This window comes from Taurulus bubalis (assembly GCF_910589615.1).
Source record: "Taurulus bubalis genome assembly, chromosome: 5".
Taxonomy (NCBI): domain Eukaryota; kingdom Metazoa; phylum Chordata; class Actinopteri; order Perciformes; family Cottidae; genus Taurulus; species Taurulus bubalis.
This window is the reverse complement of record NC_136593.1, coordinates 9,789,254-9,813,427: the sequence shown is the minus strand read 5'-3', so window position 1 is coordinate 9,813,427 and position 24,174 is coordinate 9,789,254. Positions and strand designations below refer to the sequence as shown.

The 24,174-nt window shown below is 40.1% G+C and overlaps 3 protein-coding genes across 3 annotated transcripts; all 3 read left to right on the top strand.

The window, feature by feature from the left end:
* Window positions 1-2,099: 2,099 nt before the first annotated feature.
* shisa4 (shisa family member 4) lies at window positions 2,100-7,872 on the top strand (the record flags this gene model as incomplete). The annotated part of the gene is made up of 5 exons (XM_079217926.1): window positions 2,100-2,178; window positions 3,963-4,140; window positions 6,577-6,713; window positions 6,802-6,993; window positions 7,832-7,872. The coding sequence occupies 5 exons, from the start codon at window positions 2,100-2,102 to the stop codon at window positions 7,870-7,872; spliced, it is 627 nt and encodes a 208-aa protein (XP_079074052.1).
* Window positions 7,873-11,369: 3,497 nt separating this feature from the next.
* lmod1b (leiomodin 1b (smooth muscle)) lies at window positions 11,370-14,572 on the top strand (the record flags this gene model as incomplete). The annotated part of the gene is made up of 3 exons (XM_079217806.1): window positions 11,370-11,657; window positions 12,678-14,408; window positions 14,489-14,572. 3 exons carry the CDS (start codon window positions 11,370-11,372, stop codon window positions 14,513-14,515), a joined length of 2,046 nt encoding a protein of 681 aa, XP_079073932.1. The 3' UTR covers window positions 14,516-14,572.
* A 3,520-nt stretch (window positions 14,573-18,092) lies between these two features.
* On the top strand, window positions 18,093-23,007 carry timm17a (translocase of inner mitochondrial membrane 17 homolog A (yeast)). Its single transcript, XM_079219010.1, has 6 exons — window positions 18,093-18,139; window positions 19,361-19,460; window positions 19,911-19,974; window positions 20,174-20,302; window positions 21,230-21,340; window positions 22,110-23,007. Exons 1-6 carry the CDS (start codon window positions 18,114-18,116, stop codon window positions 22,184-22,186), a joined length of 507 nt encoding a protein of 168 aa, XP_079075136.1. The 5' UTR covers window positions 18,093-18,113; the 3' UTR covers window positions 22,187-23,007.
* The last annotated feature ends 1,167 nt before the right edge of the window (window positions 23,008-24,174 follow it).

Here is a 24,174-nt window from a genome sequence, read left to right as displayed (position 1 = left end):
TTGGATACAATAGCAAGGCACATAACCAATACAGTGCAAATAGAAAATGTCTTTGTTCAGTGTAGGTGTGTGTTTATATGTGTATGTGTGTGTGCACGAGTATATGTTTGTAGACAGACAGTTATTATGGCAGGTGCTGTGTGGCTGTCTGGGCTGGGTGAGTTACAGTCCACACTTTTTGGAGGCAGAGGGGAGAGAATTCATCATCCTGACAGCCTGATGTATCAAGCTGTTGCCCATGCTGCTGGTGGAGCAGGCTCAGAGGCTCCTGTGGTATTTTCTCCCAGATGGCAGGAGACTGTCAAAGCTGTTATAATGTTAAATCTGCAAAGACCTTCAAATTGAAAAGGATGTGTCTGACTGTTACTAAATCCTAAAGAGACATTACCTTAAGTGCAAACTGAATATTTCAACCTCTAATCTAATTTAATTTAGTGTGTGAAATGTGTGTCTGCATCTTTAAACAATGCAAAATCAATAGAATGAATATATGTACAATGGATATGTGTATGAACTACATTTAGAGGCTAAAGAAGCTTTTTAACAACTAAGTTTTATCAGGAAAAGCAAGACATGGTTCAGAGTGTGAACACAAGAAACACGCAAATGCTAGATTTAAATATGCTGTGTGCTTTATTAAAAGAAATGAATGCCATTGAAGAATTGGCATTGAACAAAGCATGTGATCTTGACCAAATAACATCAGAACATCTGAGGCATGCTGGCAACAGAATTTCAGTGTTACTTGGTATGTGTTTTTCTGGATTGTTAATGCGTGGCGTACTTCCTGACTATGCTGACTGTTTTGCACAAAAAAAAGATTCATGTGGCATTTAATGATGCTTTCAGTATCTTACTCAAGCTTCCCAGATGGACAAGTGCAAGTAATTTGTTTGTGACTCGTACTGTTCCCACTTTCCATGCTGTGTTGAGGAATTTTATATACAAATTTAAATGTTGATTAAATGACTCAGAAAATGTAATTAATTAATTAAAAGCCTTAACTGAGCCAACACAGTGATATGAGGTATTCTTCTTGTTTCTGGAAACATTGGAACAAGTGTCTATGTTTTTAACCATGAGGGACTTTTTAACTGCAATGATTATACCTGTGTCCTTTATTGTATTGTATATATTGTTGTTGTATTTGTGCTTGTTGCTATATGGACTCCTGAGTCTGAAATAAAAGATATATATATATATATATATATATATATATATATATATATATATATATATATATATATATATATGTATATATATATATATATATATATATATATATATATATATATATATATATATATATATATGTATATATATATATATATATATATATATATATATATATATATATATATATATAATAGCCTATTTATCTCTGAATTTTAGTGGAGTTGCAAAACATAGCGTCGCAGAGTTACTACAATTGACACTGTGCAAGTATATGTATACATACAATGTTCAGATACTTCTACTTTACTTGAGTTTTCCATTTTTTTGTCACTTTACACTTAAACTCCATCACAGTTCAGAGGGTAATAGTGTACTTTTGTACTCCAATACATGTATTTTGAACTGGCTCCACATGATAAACTATAACATCAAAATGCTATTTTTTTATAGTATTATTTAATGATAAAATACAGAAAAATACAATACTCTAAAATAACATTTTGAAAGGAGCCTTAGTTGATTATTTAGCAACTTAAATTGCATTTTCCTAATCTTTTTTTATTTTTTATTCAGGACTTGTAATTGTATTTTGGTACTATGGTATTTCTACTTTTACTTGAGTAAATAATCTGAGTCGGCATACTTATTGCACCTAATGTACTGTGGTCGACTATGGAATGCTTTCTTTGCTCTAGATAGTGTTTTCCCCCCGACGTTTCAGGCAGTACGTGAAGGCAACATCCTTCTCGTCCCGGGCGGCGTCACAGCCGCGATGTGTCATTTCGACGGATATAATGCCGCTCGTCTCCTATGCCGCTATCGAACCCGTATAACGCCTGTGAACGACCGTTAGTCCGGTTATTCTCCTGCATTCACGGCGCTTCTTGAAAATATCGCTTGCTCGGCTTCAAATAAGGACGAGGATGCTCTTTCCAGCGGGCAACATGTCCCTCGTCGCGCTGACTTTGGCGCTGCTCGCCGTCGTCCTCTGCACCGCTCCGGGTAAGATTATGGATCTCCATCCAGGCCGCGCGTCGCTAGCTAACAGTTTGACCCGAACGACAGAGCCCCGCTAACGGCTGTTCAGCCGGCATTGGCTGTTATTGTTCCCGCCGTTACGACGTGTTCTCCTGCTGCTGTCCGACTGTTTCACGCTTTCTTGTCCTCGATGTTTATTCTGAGGCCTGGACAGCTGTTTACTAACCCGCTCACTGTTTAGAGTTCCACCGTATTCATGCTGGCAGCTATTTACTGGTGTTAAGTTCAATATTAATGTCGTTTTTTAAAGAATCACTTTACGAAAATGACTTTATTTCCCAACAGTTTGGCTCCACAACGCAGTTTATGTAATCCTCATGTCAATCTGTCAAACTTTATTTGTATTGCACTTTTTATCAAGGTTATTTTAATTAATAGTGATTAATAGTATGTGTCTGGTAAATTGGTAATAAGTAATTAATAAAAAAAATGGAGATTAATGCAAAAAAAGAAAATATATTATATTATTAATATCAAGCATATCTTTTAAAATATTGCTTTTTTATGGATATTATAGGCCATAATCATATGATAATACTTGTTATAGATATTATAGGCCAAGTTGTTGTTTTCCTACAATTGTTTTGGACATATGTACAACAATATTACAATTATATCACATCAATACTTTTGTTGATATTTTTGCTTTAACTGTTATTCAACAAGTTAGAAAGCAAACAGTAGTGTTAAGACTTGCCACATACAGTATTGTAAACAACCATACAATACTAATACTTTGTAATATCAGGTAGCAGAATAAGTATTCTCAAAGGTTATCTCAAAGGTCATCATCCCAAATTAGTCCAAACCGTTTCAGGAGCCAGGTTTCTATAGATCTTGGCTCAACAATCTCCTACAGACGTTCTCTATTAGATCACTTTAATACACTCACAGAAGTCCAACCAGAGCAGCTGTCTGATGATAAATATGTTGTTTGATTTTCAGTCTCTTTCCAGACATGAGAAAACAAGTGTAAAATATACAGGACAGCGTCACTTTTAGCAGGTCGCTTTTGTGATTAGGCTGTAATTTGCGGTGCCTTAAATTCTATGTTGTGGGGTAACGTGGAACTAGCAGCTCCTTCAACTCGCTTTAGGACCCACTACGTATTTATTCTCATGACAGGCAGTCTGCCGGATGTTTCTGTGTCCGTCCGTGTGTGAGCTTTAGTCTCCCCAGAGACCGCAGAACTGTGACATCACAGATGTGTTTTTATTTATTTATTTCTTATGGGTTCTCAAATGTGAGAGTTTTGTTCATCTAGCCTCATCTTACATCATAGTCAATTTTACATTTTGGACTGTATTTATTGGTTTACTGTTAGTAATGTTTTCATAAACAAAATGATAAGTTAGTTCATTAAAAATAAATATCAACTAATTGATAATGAGAATAAGCCCTGGAATTAATAAATTAACCTCTTTTTTATTTCAGACATGCAAGTCTTTTAAATCCTATCCTTTCTTGAGCCCTAATCAGTTATCATCCTCTGCCACAGTGAGCTGTTGAATAATGCATTGTGGCTCCAGAATCTGTAAGTGAACAGTCAAGAATTACACTCGCTTAGAAGAAGTGCCACTAAACAGAAACAACAGCACATCGGTCAAACTGAGGAAGTGTAAGGAGGGAAATCCATATTCTTTTAGAGGACAAACTGAAGTTTGACCTGCTGCCTCATGGTTTTGTTTCGGATCCTCTTCCCCGTGGCGTCATCCCGCCTCACACTTTGTAATGTATCTGTTTTGCAGTCGACGCGAACGAGGACTGTCTGTGGTACGTGGATAAAAACGGCACCTGGCACAACGGCTTCGACTGCCCTCTCATCACGTTCTGCTGTGGGAACTGCCACCGACGCTACTGCTGCCTGGACGCCTTCAAGATGATCACAGAGAGGGAGCAGAAGCGCTGCATGCTCTTCCAGTTCAGGTTGGGGAAGCAACAGCAGGGGTTTGATTTAATGACCTATTGATTCATTCATAAACACCAGGAGACAGTGTTTGAGACATTAGATGCAGGATCACATTTCCTTCTTTTTCTGAAGGCAGACCAATTCTTTAAAACCCCGCTAGAAGAGATTTGTGGCCAGTCTGCACAATGAGATGCGTCCTTAAATATCTATGAACATAAATCCATCAATATAAAGTACACTTTATGCACATTGTACTTCCATGTAGGGCTGTGTGGTATACCAGTCTCAGTTTTCCATACGGTATGAATTTTTCATATACCATCATACCAGTCGCCACGGTTTGGCAGGCAACAACATTTAATGTTCACAGCTTGAAGCTGAAGGAGCAGCGGACTGAGCTACTTATGTCTCATGTTAACTCACTTGACTCATGGTGTGCAAGAAATGACATCGCCAAAAGGCATGCTGGGTAAATGACACCGCCCACACAGGAAGACTTTTCTTGTGCAGGAAGAAGTCTTTTCCTGTGCAGCAAAGTGGGCGGGCTTTACCCATCATGCATTTTGGCGATGTCATTTCTTGCACACCCTGAGTCAACTTCTATCCGTGAGACGTAAGTAGCTCAGACCGCTGTACACATATCTGCGACTGTAAACATTAAATGCCGAATAATGACAATAGTTGTTACGGCCGTGCATGCGCCACTAGTATCAAGGGGTTCCCCTGGGTCCTAAATCCCTCCAGGTTTAGCTCCCTATGTACCATCAAAACAGCTGCTGGCCAGTTAAGAGCGAGTTGTGAATAGTGGTGGCGGTTCTTTTCGGCGTCAATAAATTAATGTGATTATTTGGAGAAAAAAATACCGTGATATACCGTGAAACCGCCAGAATCTACAAAATACCGTGATATGAATTTTTGGCCATACCGCCCAGCCCTACTTTCATGTAGTTATGCTATATAGTGTAAAGACTATGACAACACAATTCATTGGAAAAGGACGATAAAGAATCTGTCGACCTATACTGACAAATTAAAGAGTGAAAACAGTGCTACAAAGCAAGAGGCATATGTTACATAATTGTAAATGATTACATAGACTTGTCCTTCATATAATTTTTAAGAAATGCCTATTTCTGACGTCATCCATTGGTTTGTGGAAGTTTTGACGTCTCAAGTTTGGCATTTTGGTCGTCGCTATTTTGGCTTTTGGCTGTTGCAGTCTGACATGAGAGGGTGGAGTTAACTACAACCCAACACTGATTAGGTCATTTGTAGGTGATCAAAAAGGTTACAGTTGTGTATTATGAACTGCAAACACAGTGTGAAAGGGTTTGAGTTCAAAGACGAAAACTCGGACCGGACAGCGCTGTGGTTGCAACCTGTCAATCACAAGAGCCCCGCCCTAAAGTATACCCCGCTATATCGTCTATTTTACTCTAAACGGGACTACATTTACGAATTGAACATGATGCTGTATTGAAGCTAATAAATCAAGTATTGTATTACTACGTAAGTATCAAGTAAGGACTTGAATAGATTAATGGTATGGAAAAGCACCCCCCAAAAACTACATTATGGTAAATGGACCCGTACTTGTATAGCGCTTTTCTAGTCTTCCAACCACTCAAAGCGCTTGAAGACTACATGACGTCATTCACCCATTCACACACTTTATGGTTAAGTGTCTTGCTCGAGGACACATTGTCATGGGCTAGCGGCAATCGAACCGCCAATCCTCTGATTGAAGGACGACCCTGCTGACCACTGAGCCACAGTCGCCCGTTATTGTGGACAAGAGGATTTAAGTGGGAAGGAAAATTGACATTGTACAAACATATACAGAAAATAAGGTCCACCATCACCCTGCATTCTGCCAGTAAATTCTGCGCAAAAAAAACTCCATTCTTAAACGCCGTGTTCTCATGTCCCAGCGGCCGAATTAGACTTAATGACCTTGCTTCGGTCCTCGCAGTGTAATATGTTCTCATTAGTCGTTCTATCACATCATTATATCTCCTGTGAGGGCTCGTGATAATGCCGGACGTAGCAAGCTCGTACCTGAGAGACTGAAATGTGGCGCTGGAAAGCATCCATCTCCATCCGGTAGCGAGCAGACAACCTGCAGCTTATTAAGCCCAGTGGGAGATCAGATCAGCGGGCGGCGGCGGCGGCTGCGCTGAAATGGAGGGCTTTGTTGCTTCAGTGGGCCTATGAGGTGATGGAATCTGGTGGAGACACAGAGAGACAGAGAGACGCGACGTGTGCGTCACTAACTCGGGTGTTACAGGGTCAGTCTGTGGTAATGATTGTGTCTGAAACAAAAGCTTCACATCGCAGCCGTCTCCGCTTTAATCCTCGACCTGTATTTAGCGAGATAGGGGGGGGACAACGTGAAACCAAAGTAAGCAAGGAAATGCTTTGTACCTTAAGCCCTCCTTTGTGTCTCCTCTTAGCCCCACCACTTTGGCTGGCATCGCCTCCTCCATCCTCCTGTTTGTGGCGATCATTGCGACCATGGTCTGCTGCTTCATGTGCTCCTGCTGTTACCTTTACCAGAGAAGGCAGCAGAGGGGCCGGACCCCTTACGATGGTGAGACCTCGTCTCTTTATATGTTCTTGTGCAGACGCCTATGAGGTGACAGTTTCCTTCACAGCTTTCTGAACTTCTTGGCCCACAGCCCAGCATATCCCCATGGCCAGTTACCCAGTGGAGCCCATGTATGATGCTTATGGAAAACCGCTGGGACCATCTGAGTATCTACATGCAGGTTATCCGATGGCGCCCCACTACCCTGGCATGCCTCCCCATTACCCGATGATGCAGCCTGGACATTATCCACCACACCTGATGGATCCCATATACAGCCAGGGTAAGAGGAGCATCAGCTATTATGTTGATTAAAAGTAATCAACCTACTTTTGGGAAAGTGAAGTGGCTCTTATTCTTATGCACAGTGGGGAATAATGCTCCTTGTGTTTATAGCCCTGCAACAGCAGACTGCTAGATGTTGATTTTGTTTGTTTTTTAGGTCCTTTGATTGAGATACTTGAACAATCACTGGACAGATGTCCATAAAATACATTGAGGCTGTTTGGGTGACATCCTGATCTTTCTTGTAGCACCAACACCAGGTCAAGATTTTCAGGAGAAATATAAAAAAAACTAGTAATTTATTCATGTTCTTCAGAGGTTGAGCGCTCTCTATTTGGGACCGCACCCTCTAGCACCACCAAGAGTTAAAAACAGTCAACTTTAATGCGTGATGTCTGATATCTGATTTAAAAGGGAGATCGCCTACCAAGAACATGAACCCTTTTAATTCTAACGAGTCCATGTTCTCTCCAATACTGCTGTCACAAATTTTACATTTGAGGCTCCAGGTATGGCAATGTTTATTTATGTAGCACTGTATCATACACCAAGGTCATTCAAGGTGCTTTACAAGAAAAACAACAAGAAAGATGGAAGTAATAAATAAGATAATTAAAAGTACAGGCAAGTTTAAAACCAAATTAATAATAAAAATCCGATAAACTGTATTAATTAACTGCTAGCACACACCCCTTTTGTCCATAGCTCAACAACTCTTTTAGAAGAAAGATCCTGCTGAATTTGGTCATTATTTAGTAAACAATTATTTAGTTTCTCTCATAGTAATTCATGAAGTTCTGACTGTATTTTATGTTTCTACCCCTCTTATTTTTCAGCCCCTCCACCTTACTCCCCACCTCAGTATCCTGGTCATTGATGGGCTTGTCTACACACACGCGCACACACACACACACACACACACACACACACACACACACACACACACACACACACACACACACACACACACACACACAGACACACACACTAGCACTAACACAGTGGGAAACAACAGCAGCTGAGAGAAAGGACTGTATCAAAAGGAGAAGGCAGCAACTCTCTCACTCTCAAACACACACTCAAATAATCGCTACAGCTCGACTAGCGGGAGGCACTTTAAGGTTTTTATCTCTGTTTATTTCCAAGGTTGTCGTACTTTTCTGGAGTATTCACTTAAGTCAAATTCTGTTCCTCAACCCGACGCCCGATTGCTCCCGGCAGGTTTCGCGGAGGCCACCGCACCATCACCAAAGTGAGGAAGTATCTGTCTGGCGTCTCGACTCTGTGCTGCCACTTGTGCTCTGGCACACTCACCTCAACGACAGGGTCATTACCTAACAGCGGAGGGGTCAAAAGGCATTTACAAAAATAAATGATAATGCACTCCCTTTAAAAGGGAAAAATGCTTTACTTCCTCACTTTTGCTAAATTTGAATAAATTGATAACTGCCTTAGGCTACATTCCAGGTGACACACTCTCCACACTCTCCAAATATGATTACATGATGTCTTTATTTCTGCATATGATGGGGTTTTTTCGTAACGTGGTAGAGGCATGTTTAAATAAGGTGACATCATGGCTCAAAGGCAGTGAGTGCCATACTGTCTTACATTTGCAGATGGCCTAAAGGTTTTATTTTGCGTAAGATGCTTTTAGTCATCAGTTAGTTTCAACTTTGTCTCTTCTTTTTTTTGCATCTGACAGGACTAATTTGTTCATGGTAGTATATTAGCTGCACCATTCTAATGTGACGTCTTGACATCAGCATGCTACCCCAGTCAAAGTTATCTGTTCTCTCGTGCTTCTTTTCTGGTTTTAAATTAATTAGAAATCTTTAGATTAAACACATGATGGCAGGTAGGATGTTTTCCAGTGAAAGTCATGTTAAATGTTTATTTTGTGTAACATATCAGGTCTGGGGAGTTGCAGGTCTTACTGCTTGGTTAAAACAAAGTGTCCCGCCTTACAATAATTAACCGAGATGGAGAAAAAAAAAAAGAGATTAACTATTTAAATACTTATTTTGTAAATCTGTTCTTCAGCTGAATATTTTATGATATTGTAACAAGTTATTTTAAACATAAGGTATGGTTATTGTAACATAAATGATGACGTTTTAGCATTTTTGGCATCTTTCCATTTGGTATTTATTATTATTATTGTTGAGGTTTACCTTTTACTGTGAATGGGTTCTCACCTTTTGGACTAGCTACAAAGCCAAAAAGCACTACTGTTGAAAAAGTTGATTTATTCTTTAAAGTCATAGTTTGACATTTTGGGAAATATATTTTTCTATCTTTACTGAGAGTCGCACAAGTGGATCGATACCATTCTCAAAGACGGCAGTGAATCAATCTTCTCATCTGGAGTTGCTCGACAAGAAAGAAGATAGATGTGTTTCCCAAAATGTCAAACTGTTACTTCAATTTTACATTTACAGATTTGGGCTCCAGTGAGGTCAGGGCCTGTAACCTGTAATTATTCTGGAATTGAGTCTGGTTTAGCATCTTGGACAGCCCTGGGCCCTTTGTAAGATGTATAAACAGTAAAACACGGCATCTCAAGCACGCTTTGAACAGTCAGCTGTCTGATGATTATCTTTATTTGGGTGAAATGTCATGGTAAAAAAAAGAAAACACGTATGCTGATTGATCAGAGAAGCCTGGGCTTTTCCTTGAGACTCACTGCTGTATCTTGTCTCTAAAAAAAAAAGTACTATTACCGCTAGTTTACAGCATAAATTGTTTCCTCCGAAGGCGACGTCCATTTGTACAGATTTGTTGAGCCTTCGTAAAGGACACTGAGAACACTGGACTTTTCTTTGTAAGATGCTTTCATATGTAGTTTGACATAACTTTGCTCAATGATGTTTCTGTTTATTTGTTGTTCTAAACCAACTCCATGAGTGTGTTTAATGGAACGGACATCAGTTGGTAAAATAACTTATCTGGATATATGGCTTTTTGTCTATTGTCATATGGATATGGGATGATATTGTAATATAAAGTGACTGAAAAAGGGTTTTATTTCTATTAACATAAAATTTAACTTTGGAATGTAAAAAAAACACATCTGTCTGCTGTGTCTTTTTGCTTTCAAGAAAAACGATTCATAACATTTAAATAGAGGTGAGTAAGTATGTGTTCACATAATTTTGACCACTAGATGTCAATAATAACCTCAGAACAATTATATATATATATATATATCTTCATCTTTGGCAGAAGTGATTCATTTCATCTTCATCACAAGCAAGATCTAATCCAAATGAAATGTGTTCCCCTAAAACACTGATTGCATCAGCAAATTATCATTTGCATATTTGTATAGTTTGTATGTATCTTACACATTTTATATTTTGAAAATGTACACAGCCCACCTACACACAGGGCAATATACATTTTAATATTTTAATACATTTTGAATGGTATATTTCTTGTTCTTATTCAGATTTTTACCCATATTAAAAAAATATCTTATTTTAATTAATTAATTTGGTTTTAATGATCAATATGTTTTTAAAAATCTTATTTAGTTTTTTCTTCTCAAATCATCTTAACTGTATGTACTTTTAAAGAAATGTGGATACTTTCAGGTAGTGATATGTTTTTAATAATTTAATAATAATTACCTTTAAGTACAGCCTCAGGACAACCTGTATTTCGCTGCATATATTTAATAACCACGTGAATCTCACACATAATTTATCTGTTTCACCCTAAATCATTGGCCTGCTGGTGTTGCATTAAGCTCCTGTGAAAACAAAACTGTATTTTTAACTCACACTTTTCTCTCAAAATGTTAGGAATGTGTTGACTCAAGATACAATGGAAAAAGTTCCTAACTGATGTTCTCACCGATGCAAAAAAAAACCTAACGTGAAACTCTCACCGGTTACAATCAGATTCATTACTAAAGATTAAATATGAGGCACTGGTTTCAATATAAACAAACTGTGTCATAGGAAGTCTGCGTAACTCTGCTCTGGCATCTCTGTAAACTTCAGCCCTTCCCATTACCTTTAAAGGAGTGTGCACCCTGAACTAAATATGGACATGCACTTTCACAGGATTTTAAAGAATGTCCCAGCCTCACAGTCCACTTTGATGATGCGAGGCTCTTGCAGTTCATCACTGGTACCCCTCACTGCAAGACTGAGAGTCGAGCCTCTTTGCACCAGGATTGATGCCTCTGGTGGCTTTTTGGCGAGCGGGACGCCAGCTTTGACCTATGGGAATACTTCTCAACATCGGAGAGAGATTACCTAATAATCAGATTTGAAATACAGGGATTTACTGTACTACCACCATCCACACCTCCAAACAAACCAAATTTCTCTCCAGCCTTTTACCCAAGATTTTGTTTTAGCAACCATGTCCAGGAGAAAGGTGAGAGGCCTGACCCGTACGGGCCGCCAGGTCAGCGAAGACCCAGACCTGGACAACCTGCTGTCCACTCTCTCCCCCGAGGAGGTGGAGGAGCTGGAGAAGGACATGATGAAAGTGCCAGACATCAAGCCAGAGGACGGGAAGATTGTCGTCCAAGGGGAGAGCCAAGCTGCGCAGCAACCTACGAGCAACAACGTCCGGGACGCCAAACAGGACAGCAGGCGCGAGAGTGACCGCAAAGGGAAGCTCAGCGAGAGGGAACAGTCCTTTGAGGTTTGTGAACGCTAAAAGACTCATTACTCTTTTAAGATGTTTGTATTTGAGACGTTTGTTAATCAAAATGACCTGCACATTTGGATGCGTTTATCAAATCGAACCACAATGTTGACACTTATGAGTGATAGATTACAGCATTGTGGAACATCCACTGTCCCTGAGGAACTCTAATGATAGCTCTTGTGTGCTCGGTTTCATTTTGCCTGAAGCAAAGCACCAACTGGACCCCAAGTCATCAGATCAAAAATAGTTTAAGCGTTGGCTTCTATTCCCCTCTGATTTTACATTCTTAATCATCCTCACACAAGAGGAGAGCCGGCATCAGTGTTTCTTTTATTCCGATGCCATTTCTCTAAAAGAGCCCTGCTTCGTTGAGTGTCAGGAAGCCGGGTTTCTTGCAATTTGTGTGTTTAAAGGAGAGGCACTTCAGTCGGCAGAGCGGAGGCCCTGCGGAGCTTCTTAATCCCGGCCTGATGGAATTCCTTGGTTGATTGCTCCTACGCTCACTGCCTTTTAAGGATACATCTGCCAGAGCCACGGCCCCAGACAGCAAAACAGATGGAGACTCACAAATCAAACACTTTGCAAGCTACTCGCTGCAAATGTATCACTGCACTATACAAAAAAGAAAAAAAGGCTGCTTGTCCTTTTGCTGACTGTCAACACACCCTGCCATATTGTGTCAGGGAGAGTGTGTGTTTACAGTGAGCAGATAAACGAGGAGCTGTTTGACAGTAAAAGGAATACAGTATTTGTATGGATACTAGGTGTTACATCATACAATAAATGCCATGCAATATGTACCGTATGTCTGCAAGACCAAGTTCTGCACTGTATAGCCAATAGACTATTTTACTTATGACACAGATGTCTTGACCAACTGTGATTTATTTTGGTCTACATCCTTAGTCACACTCCATTTTGGACCTCCTGTTTGATTTTGATAATATCATATATTTAACTGCTTTACTTTATGACATAACACTGTTCATACTCCTCATATTTGTATTTCTGCAGGGTGAGACAAAGAAGGAGAGTCGGAAGCAGGAATATCTGAGGAAAATGGGCCTGAGTCAAGAGGGGAACGAAGACGTGACAGCAGGCACACAAAGACAAACTAGTGTCTCAAGTGAAAGAGATACTAAGGTCGACAACAGAAACAGCAAAGGCCCAGAAAGTTTGAAAGAGGAGCGAAGTCGGCTTTCGAGTAGATACTCGAAGCAAGAGGGTGACGTGAAAGAGGAGACTAAAGAGAAACACGAGGACAAGATGAGAGACAGAAGAGAAAGCAGAGAGAGCACAAGTAGCAAAACAAAGGACATGATCTTGAAGTTACAGGAAAAAAAAGATGACGGCAAAGAGAAGAAAGACGACTGCAGGAGAAGAGATGAGAGCAAAACCAAAGACATTATCTCGAAGCTACGAGAAAAGCATGAGAATGACACGCCCAAGGAAAAAGAGAGAAAATCTGAGAGTTTCAGGACACAAGGACTTGTCTCCAAAATGTTGGAAAAGCAGAGCAAAGTACAAGAAAGCCCGGCCCCGCCGAGTAAAACAGAGGAGAAGAAGCCTAAAGCAGAGGAGAAAAAAGCTGACGACAAAAACAAGCCGGATGCCAAACTTGAGCGCCAGCCATCAGAGAGGGGTGAAGTGCAGGTGAAACACGACAAGGCCGAGAAAAGAACAGATAGAGAGGAGCTGGTTAACCACAGTGACCACGTGAAGGAGAAGGAGAAGAAGATCAGCACGGAGAAGAAAGTAGAGGAGAAAAAGGAAAAAGAGGAGAGCAATGGAAAAGAAACTGAGAAACTTGGCAACTGTGTGGCCAAAAACAGCCCGAACAGCAAGGCGAAAGAGGAAGAGGAGGAGGACGAAGACTCCAGCATGTTTGATGAGCTGATGGAGCAGGTTCGCAGCAACGACCCCACCCTCACGGAGCTCAATGTCAACAACTCAGAGGTCATCAAGACGAAAACACTCATGGAGTTTGCAGAGGCGTTGCACAAGAACACCCACGTGAAGAAGGTTGCTTTGGCTAACTGCCGGGCGGACGACCATGTGGCGTATGCCATCGCGGGCACGCTACGCAACAACAAGACCATCACCAGCATCAACGTGGACTCCAACCATCTCACTGGTAAGGGCATCCTGGCTCTGATCCAGGCGCTGCCACACAACTGCGCGCTGACCGAGCTTCGCTTTCAAAACCAGCGTCACATCTGTGGCGGGAAGACCGAGATGGAGATGACCAAGATCCTGAAAGAGAACACCACCCTGCTCAAACTGGGCTACCACTTTGAGTTGGCTGGACCCAGAATGACGACGACAAACATACTGAGTCGCAACATGGACCGACAGAGGCAGAAGCGCCTGCAGGAGCAGAAGCAGGCCCAGGCCAACGGGGAGAAGAAGGGGGCACTGGAGGTACCCAAGGCGGGTGGTGGAGGGTCTCTGAGAAACTCGCCCAGAGCTTCCCCCAAACCTTCTCCTATACCGTCACCTGTGCCATCACCAAAGCTGACTCCTAAGAGAAGAGGTGGAGGTTCGGCTCCACCACCTCCTCCGCCTCCTCCTGGGTGTGGACCTCCCCCTCCTCCGCCTCCCATGCTGGATGTGGACTCCCTGAGGAACTCCCTGACCCCGGTGTCGCAGAGGAAACTGGATGGAAAAAGCCTGGGCGGTTCTATGAACACAAGGGACCAACTGCTTGACTCGATCAGAGGAAACGATAAGAAACAACTCAAGAAGGTATGTAAAGATAGGTTTATGGATTGGTTAGCTCCGCCGTGTTATATCCTCACATACTTACATTTTATTTCCCCCCACAGGTGCCAGTGCCAAAGTGGTTGCAGTAATATTTCCTGTTGGAATATGAAGTGAAAAAGAGAAAGAGGGAGAAACGACATTTCGCCACAGTTTTTTTTTATGGAGTTAATCTCTAGATTCCCCAGGATGCAGTCGAGAAAAACTGTGCTGTGGGACGGATGGAGAAGGTGAGACATGAGATGCCCATCGACACAATGAGTTCTCCCCTCAAACACTGGACCAAAAGGACTCTGTGGAGAATGAGTGATGCAGGGCTCTCTATTAGCCGACTACAAAGAGTGCCATGAGTGTTGTGGTTGTTGTTGTTGTCTTCAATACATATTGACGCTTTGCTGGTTATTTGCACTAGATAATATAAAGCTGGGAGTGTGCGATGAGCTTATTGATAAGATATTCAAATTACTCTTTATAAAATTCTAATATACAAAAAGTTTATCAGCGATATAGTGGACATTAATTTGACCATTTATTTATTTGTGGAGAGAGAATCCACCTCATATTTGTACGTTGTTAATCTGTTCAAACTGGGAATCCTGAAATGGCGTAAATATCAGGGAATTAACAAACATGGCGGGCTGACTTAAGAAAATCTGGGTAAGAAAAAAGAAAGGGGTCACGGTGGTCTTTGATTGTGTGTCTCATTGCCAAATCTCATGACATCTCAGGCAGGATTTAATGGATTGAAAAGCAGCCCAGTGGAATCCTGGTGCATGACAAAAGAGTTTTAGCATGGAAATAATTACATAATGCATTTTTATCAGGAAGTGCAAATGGCTGTCCTTCAGTATCTGATGTTATATGTTGTACAGAATCATCGTAGCATGGGTGTTTGAATACCTTCTATAACGTAATGTCTTAACCTTAGGGGGGATTTATGAAACCATTACTGGCTTATATCAACCCTCCTGCTGATTTATGCCTTTATGTACTTTTAAGTGAATGCCATTTCAAAAGGAATGTAATGGTGATCATAATTCATTGGGGCACTTATGTTCACTGTGTAATGGAAGAGTATCTGTCATATCTGATTACACATGCCTTTCTTACAGAGCCTGTATGCCTTCAATAAAATATTCTGTATGTTTGCAATGAAAAGTCACAAGTTTAATGTTATGCCTGGCTGATAAGGATAATATGAACAGTATGTGTAAAGTACAATACAACTGACATTTATAATATTTTCCAGCATTAGAAATCAAAGTATGTATCTATTAATATATACAATATATACTGTAATGGGCTGTCATTTATTTCAGTTGGTTTATAGGCTCTATAAAATCATACACTCAAGTATTTCCATTTTCACTGTCACTTCTAGCTGTTGCAAGGAAGATATGTGCACAGTATAGACAAAGCCATATATAGATATGTATCCATTGTCAACAACTAACCTGCAGCATACATAATTTAAAGGAATCCTGTAATACTGCATGTGAACCCTGACAACTGAGTAAGTTTATTTGAAGAATCTCTCCATCATTACAATACACACCCATTTGCACGCCTGTGCTTCTGCAACCAGAAAACCAGAACATTTCTCCACGTTACACGTTTAAAGCAGTAGAGAAACAGTAGGAGCTGTGTAGCATCTACCCTCCAGCTGGGGAGGCAGCCATCAAACTGAGAACAGCATCGTCAGAAGCAGGCCAGTTTATGTCTCCCTATCCCTGCCTCAGCCTCTGCATCCATGAAATGCCTATATTTGGGCATTTCTCAATAGAAGCTTGCTCTGCTATTCATTCCTTTCTCGTTCCTAATAATGGGCTGCAGGCCAGCGGTCTGTCTCTCGGCTGGAGCTGCTCCCCTGACCAACAGCGCTGTTCTTAGACGGAGGAAAATTGATGTACAGGAGATCTAAGGAGAACCTGGGGACCAAGTACATACAGAAAGTAACTCAGTGAACATTCTTTTATATGTTTGGTGTATATCAGGTTAACTGTAGTTTAGTCTCAGGAAGACTGTTATATAAGGGTCCTTCCACACTGTAGCATGGCTGATTAACCTGCTAGAAATTCAATCTGATTTAAAACAAATGAATCAAAGAATATGCACCATGTAAGCGCAGTATTATTGTAGCTCCGTCACTGCGAGCTAAACACTCAACAAAGTTACGACAAAGTCACAACTATTTTCTGTCCTGGCTCCTCAGTGGTGGAATGAGCTCCCCGTTGACATCAGGACAGCAGAACGTCTCTACATCTTCCGCCGCAAACTACGACTATACCTTGAATAAAGAAAGCAGCACCGTAGTAGAACTTTAGTAGCACTTAAATGACACTTACTGATAGCATTTTGTAGTTTAACTTTCTTGAAGGAATCATACTTTCTTGATTCTTGTTGTTCTGAGTTTGTACTCACGGTTGAATGCACTTATTGTAAGTAGCTTTGGATAAAAGCATCAGCTAAATGTAATGTAATGTATTAGATAATATAATAAAGGTCTTAAAACAAAAATGTTGACAAATGAACAAAAATCACATAATAAAACAGGATGCAACTATGGCGCCATATTTTGTTCTCAAAAGTAACAACAAAGCATTTTGAATTTACTACCTTTCATTTGACAGGCCTCTTCTGCCAATGGTGGCTAAGGCTCATGGGTATTGTAGTATTTAGACCTGTCCGTCATGCCAACATGATTGGCAAAAAAAAAAAATCATCTCTCAGAAACTAAACTGAAATAATTAGCCATAACATACAATCCGTTTTTGTTACATAATCCGGGAGAGTCCTGTGCTTCTATGAATTAAGTAACATCTGCTTTATTGTGGAATACTAAATGAGAAAAAACGTCCCACTTCTGAACTTTATTGTCACACAGTGAAAGTGAAGCTTTTGTGGCCGACATTCTTCTAATAATTCATCTTAACTGCTTGTGTGTGTTTTTTCTGTAGTCTGATGTGTGATGCTGTTGCTTCTGTTGACAATATGTATTAAGTCATCTTCCTCTGCAGTACCACAGATATCTGGCATACTTCTCCATGTGCCAACCGCTGACTAAAGCTGACTAAAGCTGACTAAAGAAGATGTGCTTCTTTTTCTTGCTACTATTACTAGTATTGCTAAATCATTTATCAGTATCAGAATCAGAACCAGAATTAACTTTATTGGCCATGTGTGTGTACACGTACATGGAATTTGACTCCGGTTACACATTGCTCTCGTCGTACATATGTACATAAAAATTAACAAGACATTAAAGACAACCGAGTAGAACACATAAACTAAGCATCAACATTAACAGTTAACTAGTATGTACAATATAAATATAAATTGAATAATATATATGAACATAAGAACAATGACGATGGACAATGAATTTGGGATTTTAGTGCAGAAAGGTGATACGGGTGACTAGGCTACGGAATCTCTGAAGTCTCAACAAATATTCCTTTTCTACTGCTAAATAAAACTGAGGATAACAAAGCAACAATCTAAAATGTGGATTCCCTTAACCAGATAAATAACCTGTTTCCATAATGTTTACATCTCGCTCAAGCGAACCTGTTTTGCGTGAAAGTGGCGCTTTGCCGAGAACACACAAAACGCCCCTTTAAGGCATCACGTTGCGTGGCGACGTCACACTGACGACACGCGTAACGTCAGAGGGAACAGCGAAAGAACAAGATGGAGGAGTATGCCAGAGAACCATGGTGAGTTTTAAAAACGGATAAAATAGCCCTTTTTACCTTCTACTTTACCAAGTCCTCTCTATGAAGCAACTCCCACGTTCAGTGTTTACACTCATCGTTATGGTACAACACGTGGTACGACACGAAACGGCTCTAATCTGGCTAGCTACCTGTCGTTAGCACAGATGCTAACGCCACATAGAAACATAACGGCGCTGTGTGCTAGCATCAGACCGTCGATGTTACATCACGTTGTTAGTGACCTTGTCGGTTTACTGACTCACATGTTATTACATATAACGTTAGTTCATTGACTCCGGCCACTGAGTGTACGAGGAGATGTATGATCTACAGGGAAGCTGTGAATATTCCATAAGTGCAGTTGATCTCTTAACGAAGTTGCTTTAGTGTATTGCTAAACTAGATTAGCTAGCTGCCTGTGAGCTATCCTTATCTGTTGGGGGCAGACTAGGTTTACGCAACAGCTACTGAAGGAGACTTGTCCAATGTATCTTGAAACGCAGGAACTTAATTTAATCGTATCGATGTGGATTTATTCATGTTGCCAGTGTTAAATATGAGTGACACGTGTGTACCCACGGTCTGGTACCCAACCGGTCCAGGACTTGTGTCGAGGTTAATTAGCTCCAGACCAGGTGGCACATCGTGTAATAACCATGCAATACGGGCCTTTTCTAGAATTCTTATCTTTGCATTGCTTTTTTTAAAGTGTGGTAGCTTTTGAAATGAATGAAAATAAACCTTTTTCATTTGACTTTCCTTAAAAAAAACACACTAACATTTAAGGTCAGAAAGAGCAATTTAAATGATACTAATCTAACTAATCTTGTCCTGCTTAAGTGGAGATGCTGTTAATCTAAGTAAATAGTGATGACAGATATCTAAGTAATTATAGAGATTTACAGAATGCATATTATCTTTTTTTCTTCTTCTTGACATGCAGTTTGTATGAAATGTGATAATATTGTGTTTTAAAGATGTCATTGTCCAAATTAAACAAGGTCAGTAAACATTTAGGATAAGCTTTATTTTATTTGCAAATTAACAATATTAAGAAGGTGCTTGTACACTTACCCTCTGCCTCCAATCCATACTCATGAGGCATATCAAGATTAAACCTGCAGATTTATGAGATCATGATAATGGGATGTGTAAATGCAACTTCATACTCTGCACTGTGCATGACAATGACCTTGGCTAATGACTGACCTGTGCTTTTAGCCCCTGGAGGATCGTGGACGACTGTGGGGGAGCCTTCACCATGGGAGCTATTGGAGGAGGAATATTTCAGGCAGTTAAAGGCTTCAGAAATTCCCCCTCAGTAAGTTGAGTCATGTAGTTTAACACTGTTCTTAACTATATTGTCTCTATCAAATACAACAGTTATGACCTCCTCATACAGATCATACTACATTCGCGATAGTTTGTTCAGAACGCCACACTGTTTTGTTACTGTCAGACGATTATTGGCACAGCCAATTCTCAGAAGATCTGTCATTGTGTTAGCGGTGATGTTTTATGATATCATTGACATGATTTTTACAGTGCACTAAATAAAAAAACAAGTGCATTAAAGTCTAATTTAATTGAAGCAATGGCATTACAGTTTAAAAATTACTTATTGAGAAGGCATCTGTTTTTCCTTTCTAAGCTATAGTATGCTTTCAGCAATTTCAGGGACACTACATCCAATTTTTCATCAAAAATGCAGATATCTTGAACTGACAATGAATTTCCATTGATCTGTGTTTTGTGTTGCTCTCGCTTGTAGGGGATGAACCACAGACTGAAAGGTAGCATGACTGCCATCAAGACCAGAGGCCCACAACTTGGAGGTGAGAAAAACTGCTGAATGTAAATATGATCTGCCTGAAAGTGAAGAACCCTATATTTATTATCAAATATTAATTAATTCTACTTTGAAAAACACGGGCTGTTGTCAACTTAGTATGTCATGTTGATCTTTGTTTAAGTCTGCTGCTGTTTGCCCAACTGTTTCTTATTGACCCTGAGTGAATCTGTTTTGGGTTGCAGGAAGCTTTGCAGTATGGGGAGGCCTCTTCTCCATGATTGACTGTGGTTTAGTAAAAGTACGAGGGAAGGAGGATCCCTGGAACTCAATTACGAGTGGGGCCATGACGGGAGCTATCCTTGCTGCAAGAAGTGAGTAAGCTTGGGAGAAGCTGGCTGTTATGAGTTCAGCTGATGGCACATACATGCAAAAGGCAAACAGTGAGGTTGCTGTTGTAGACTGAATACAGTTTAAAATCAAACCTCCTGCAAGTGTCCAAAGAGGCATCTGTAAGACTATTCAATGTCTGGCTACAGTGAAGAAAAGAGTAGATATATGTTTGCTTTAGGGTTTGGTGATATGTTAAAAGTCCAACCAGCCACCGTTAGCCACAGCCGTCTTTTGCTAATAATGCAAGTCGTTTTCTCATTTCTGCCACTTGTTTTAATCCAATAAACAAACAATAAAAATGTGCAGGTACTGTACTAATGATAAAGCAACCTATTTTTCTGTCAATATTTTACAGACTAATTTTGTGCAAGGTGTCACAACTGGATGTGGTCCTTTTTGGCAACACTAACAACAAAAATGAATCTGCTTGTTTGAAGTATTTATATGGAAAATATGAAGATTAATCTCATTTAATAAAAGTTCTCTAGTATTGAGACTGTGCTGCATGTGAGGTATTATATGTTCATATTAATTCATTTTGAGCAAGTTCTAATTGGACCCCACACACTTAATGTCTACTCGCACAGGTGTTTTCACTTTGTCTGATTAAACCTTTTCTCAGGAGTGATCTGTGCACTCCTGCATCTTTTTCCACTGTGCTGTTCACTTTGTTGCTCTTACTGGGGCAGGAAAACATGGACTTTGGTGACCTTGTGTATTTCCCAGCAAGGCTCCGCCTAACTCAAATCTGAACAGTGGTGTTGAAATGGACATTTTTTTTCTCTATTTCTTAAAACTTTGTGTGTTTTTAATACAAAAGTTGATCATTAAAAGTAATCCTCTCAAATACTCTACGTCTTATGTGGAAACTACGTTAGTGTTTTAATATATTACCGTTTCCTCTGTAGATGGACCAGTAGCCATGTTCGGCTCTGCAGCTATGGGAGGAATCCTGCTGGCATTGATAGAGGGCGCTGGAATCTTGCTCACTAGATTTGCCTCTTCACAGTTCCCAACTGGTGAGTAATACTTCTGGACTTTAATTTTTGTCTCATTGAATAATTTATGACGTAAAGGGTATTGCATAGACGGAGAACATAGTTTTGATGATTTTGTGTACAAATAAATGTATACAAATTTAGTTATACATCACCCTCCTTTACATCAGATACTAAAATGTGATGTAAGTCAGCAAGGTGTAAACACTTAAGGAGTTGTGAAAGATGACCTCTGCTGTGTCAAAGAAAAAGTACCGGCTGCAACTGCAATTTCACCTCGGTTTACCCTTCACTTGCCAAGTTTATCTCTATTGACTGTGGAGATGCATTAGTCACCTCTCCACCTGCTAGCATGCTTTACATAAAAAAAAACAGCATCCAATCCCATTGCAAACATAAATAGCAGGTGCTTTATGTGTATACACACACACACACCCACATCACACATACATCACACATGTTTTTCTACAGCGAGTAAAATCCTGGTTCTAAGCTTGATCACCTGATAGTTTCAGATTCTAATATAATAACTTACATTTTAATAGGATATTGTTTTTTGCACTTGGTATACAAAAGTCTTTGTTTACTATATATGTTTATGTTTTCTGATCTTTTGTTTTCACCACCACCTATAATGTACTAGTATTGTATAGCTGGACAACTAGTATTAGTATGTCCTATGGAATTGGGGCACAGCTCAGATGTTAATGTTGTTATTTAAGGATATTGCCCTCTTAGTTAACTGCCAACAGCTGTTCTCATTCTCAAGTGTACCTTTTCTTTCTCTCAGGACCCCAGTTTGCTGAGGAACCCGCCCCTGCACCCATGCCCTCCTCTTCCTTTGGAGACTACAGACAATACCAGTGAGAGGACTCCCTCACTTCTTATCCACTAGACCTTTTTGAATTTTTTGCTGAAGTTACAAAGAAGAAATGGAGACGTAAAATACCACACATCAGCGAATAGCAACTGCACCCAACTTTGTGGACCGTGTCAGAGAAGTGAAGGACGGAGTACATCTTCATTTTCCTCCTTTTTAAGAGTCATGTACAGATCTGCCTTGTGCCATTATCCGCCTTGTCATGTGCATCTGTTTCCCCTAACATGGGTTAAATACAAACACGTGGTGAGACTGGAGACGAGGTGTGTTTTTCTGTTTTGTTCATCTACATTAAGTACTGCATGTAGCCCAACATGTGGGAGCTCCAGGCCGACGAGCTTCGGGACAGTGTTGAATCGAGCAAAAACGCGGCACACAAAGAAAGTAATGAATTATAAGTATGGTATGCTTCTGTGTATATACAGTAAAGGCTTTCTACTTGTATTCACTTAAAGTTTCATTTGCCTTTTTAAATATGTCACCTGCTTGGGCTGGCCACGTCCATTTGACTGGAATTTGTTTATTTAATTTTAATCGGAGTTATGAAGGCCAACCAGTCACAATGCTATTCCTGGGATAATGGGATTTGTTTTAAATTGAGTTATTTATTTTAGATGGAGGGTTTTACCAGAGGGTTGTATTTTATGTTGCAGTGCTTTTACATCCAACACAAAGGTTTGGGAAATGCCGGTAATGACAAAGGGTGGCCGAGGCAGTAGAAATGAATGGAGAAACTCAAGCAAGGGATTGATGCATACTGTATGACAACTGTACGATAGATTATAGTATGGTACAATAAAGAAATAAGTTGTTACCTGTGTTTGGTTTAATCTTATGAATACAGTGATGCCATTAGTTCTCGTCTGGCTCATGAGAAGTGTAGATAATGAACGTCAAACCTATAAGTGTAATGTGCTTTTGCTGCAGTCCCCCATGATCCATGCAGCCTGGGCAGGACTGCTCATTCACCACTAGAGGGCAGTCCTCGCAAACATTCAGGCCAGTACTGCTCTTTCTTTGCTTGGTCAAATGTGTGTAACTGGCTCTTTTTAGGATGTGTTTACAAAAACCACATAAGGGAGCACTTTCCTCTCACATTCCTGCATGTTTGAGTCACTCTCTCACACACACCTGTTACCTGTTTGAAGCCCCCTCTGTGTAGTGAAGGGTGAAGGACACTGGAGGCATGAGGCGATGGGGAAAGGACGGTTGATGTAACTTTAACGTCACCAGCATGATATGTGAGGTCAGGGATCCAAGAAAGAACTGTACTCTTGAGACTTAAGCAAAGGCCAAGTCACACAACAAGATCTGACTCCAAATCATTCAAGTCTTGAGTTTTAACCAGAACAAATAACAATACAAGACTTTGTACATCTTAGATATTAAGTGGTTTATTTGTGTATTATGTATTTTGGCTATAAGTAATTGTTTAATGTACAGTGTCAGAAAAAGCGCACACCCTAGTTTACCAATGACAATATCATCTTGACATTCTAAGGGCTGTTAAGTGCTTGTTTTGTCAAACCAACTCTCTAAAATCTCCCTAAATATTCAGTATGTTGTCCGAGAAGACTTTGAGGACCAGAAGATAAAACATTGTTTTAAGAACTGAAGCATCTTTGTCCCTTTCACCTAAAAAAGAAGAAGCATTTGATTATCAAGTCAATTCATTTTCCATGAAACGACTATCTGATTAATATACTTGTCTTTTCATGTCTAATTTGGCCAATCATTTTGGAAATGGTCAAACAGTGTGAATAGTCTGAAACCTGAAATTGACAATATGCTTATGACTTGCTCAAGGGCTTGACTTGGAGTTGCCTCGAAGTACTACACACTTTTTTTATATATTTAAAACAAATTGTGCCCAACCAATTAACTAATACATGTTGAAAAGGGGTGTATGTGAACAACCTGAAATTGCCTAGAAAGTTGCTTGTGACTTGTGACTTGTCCTCAAGGACTTAAGACT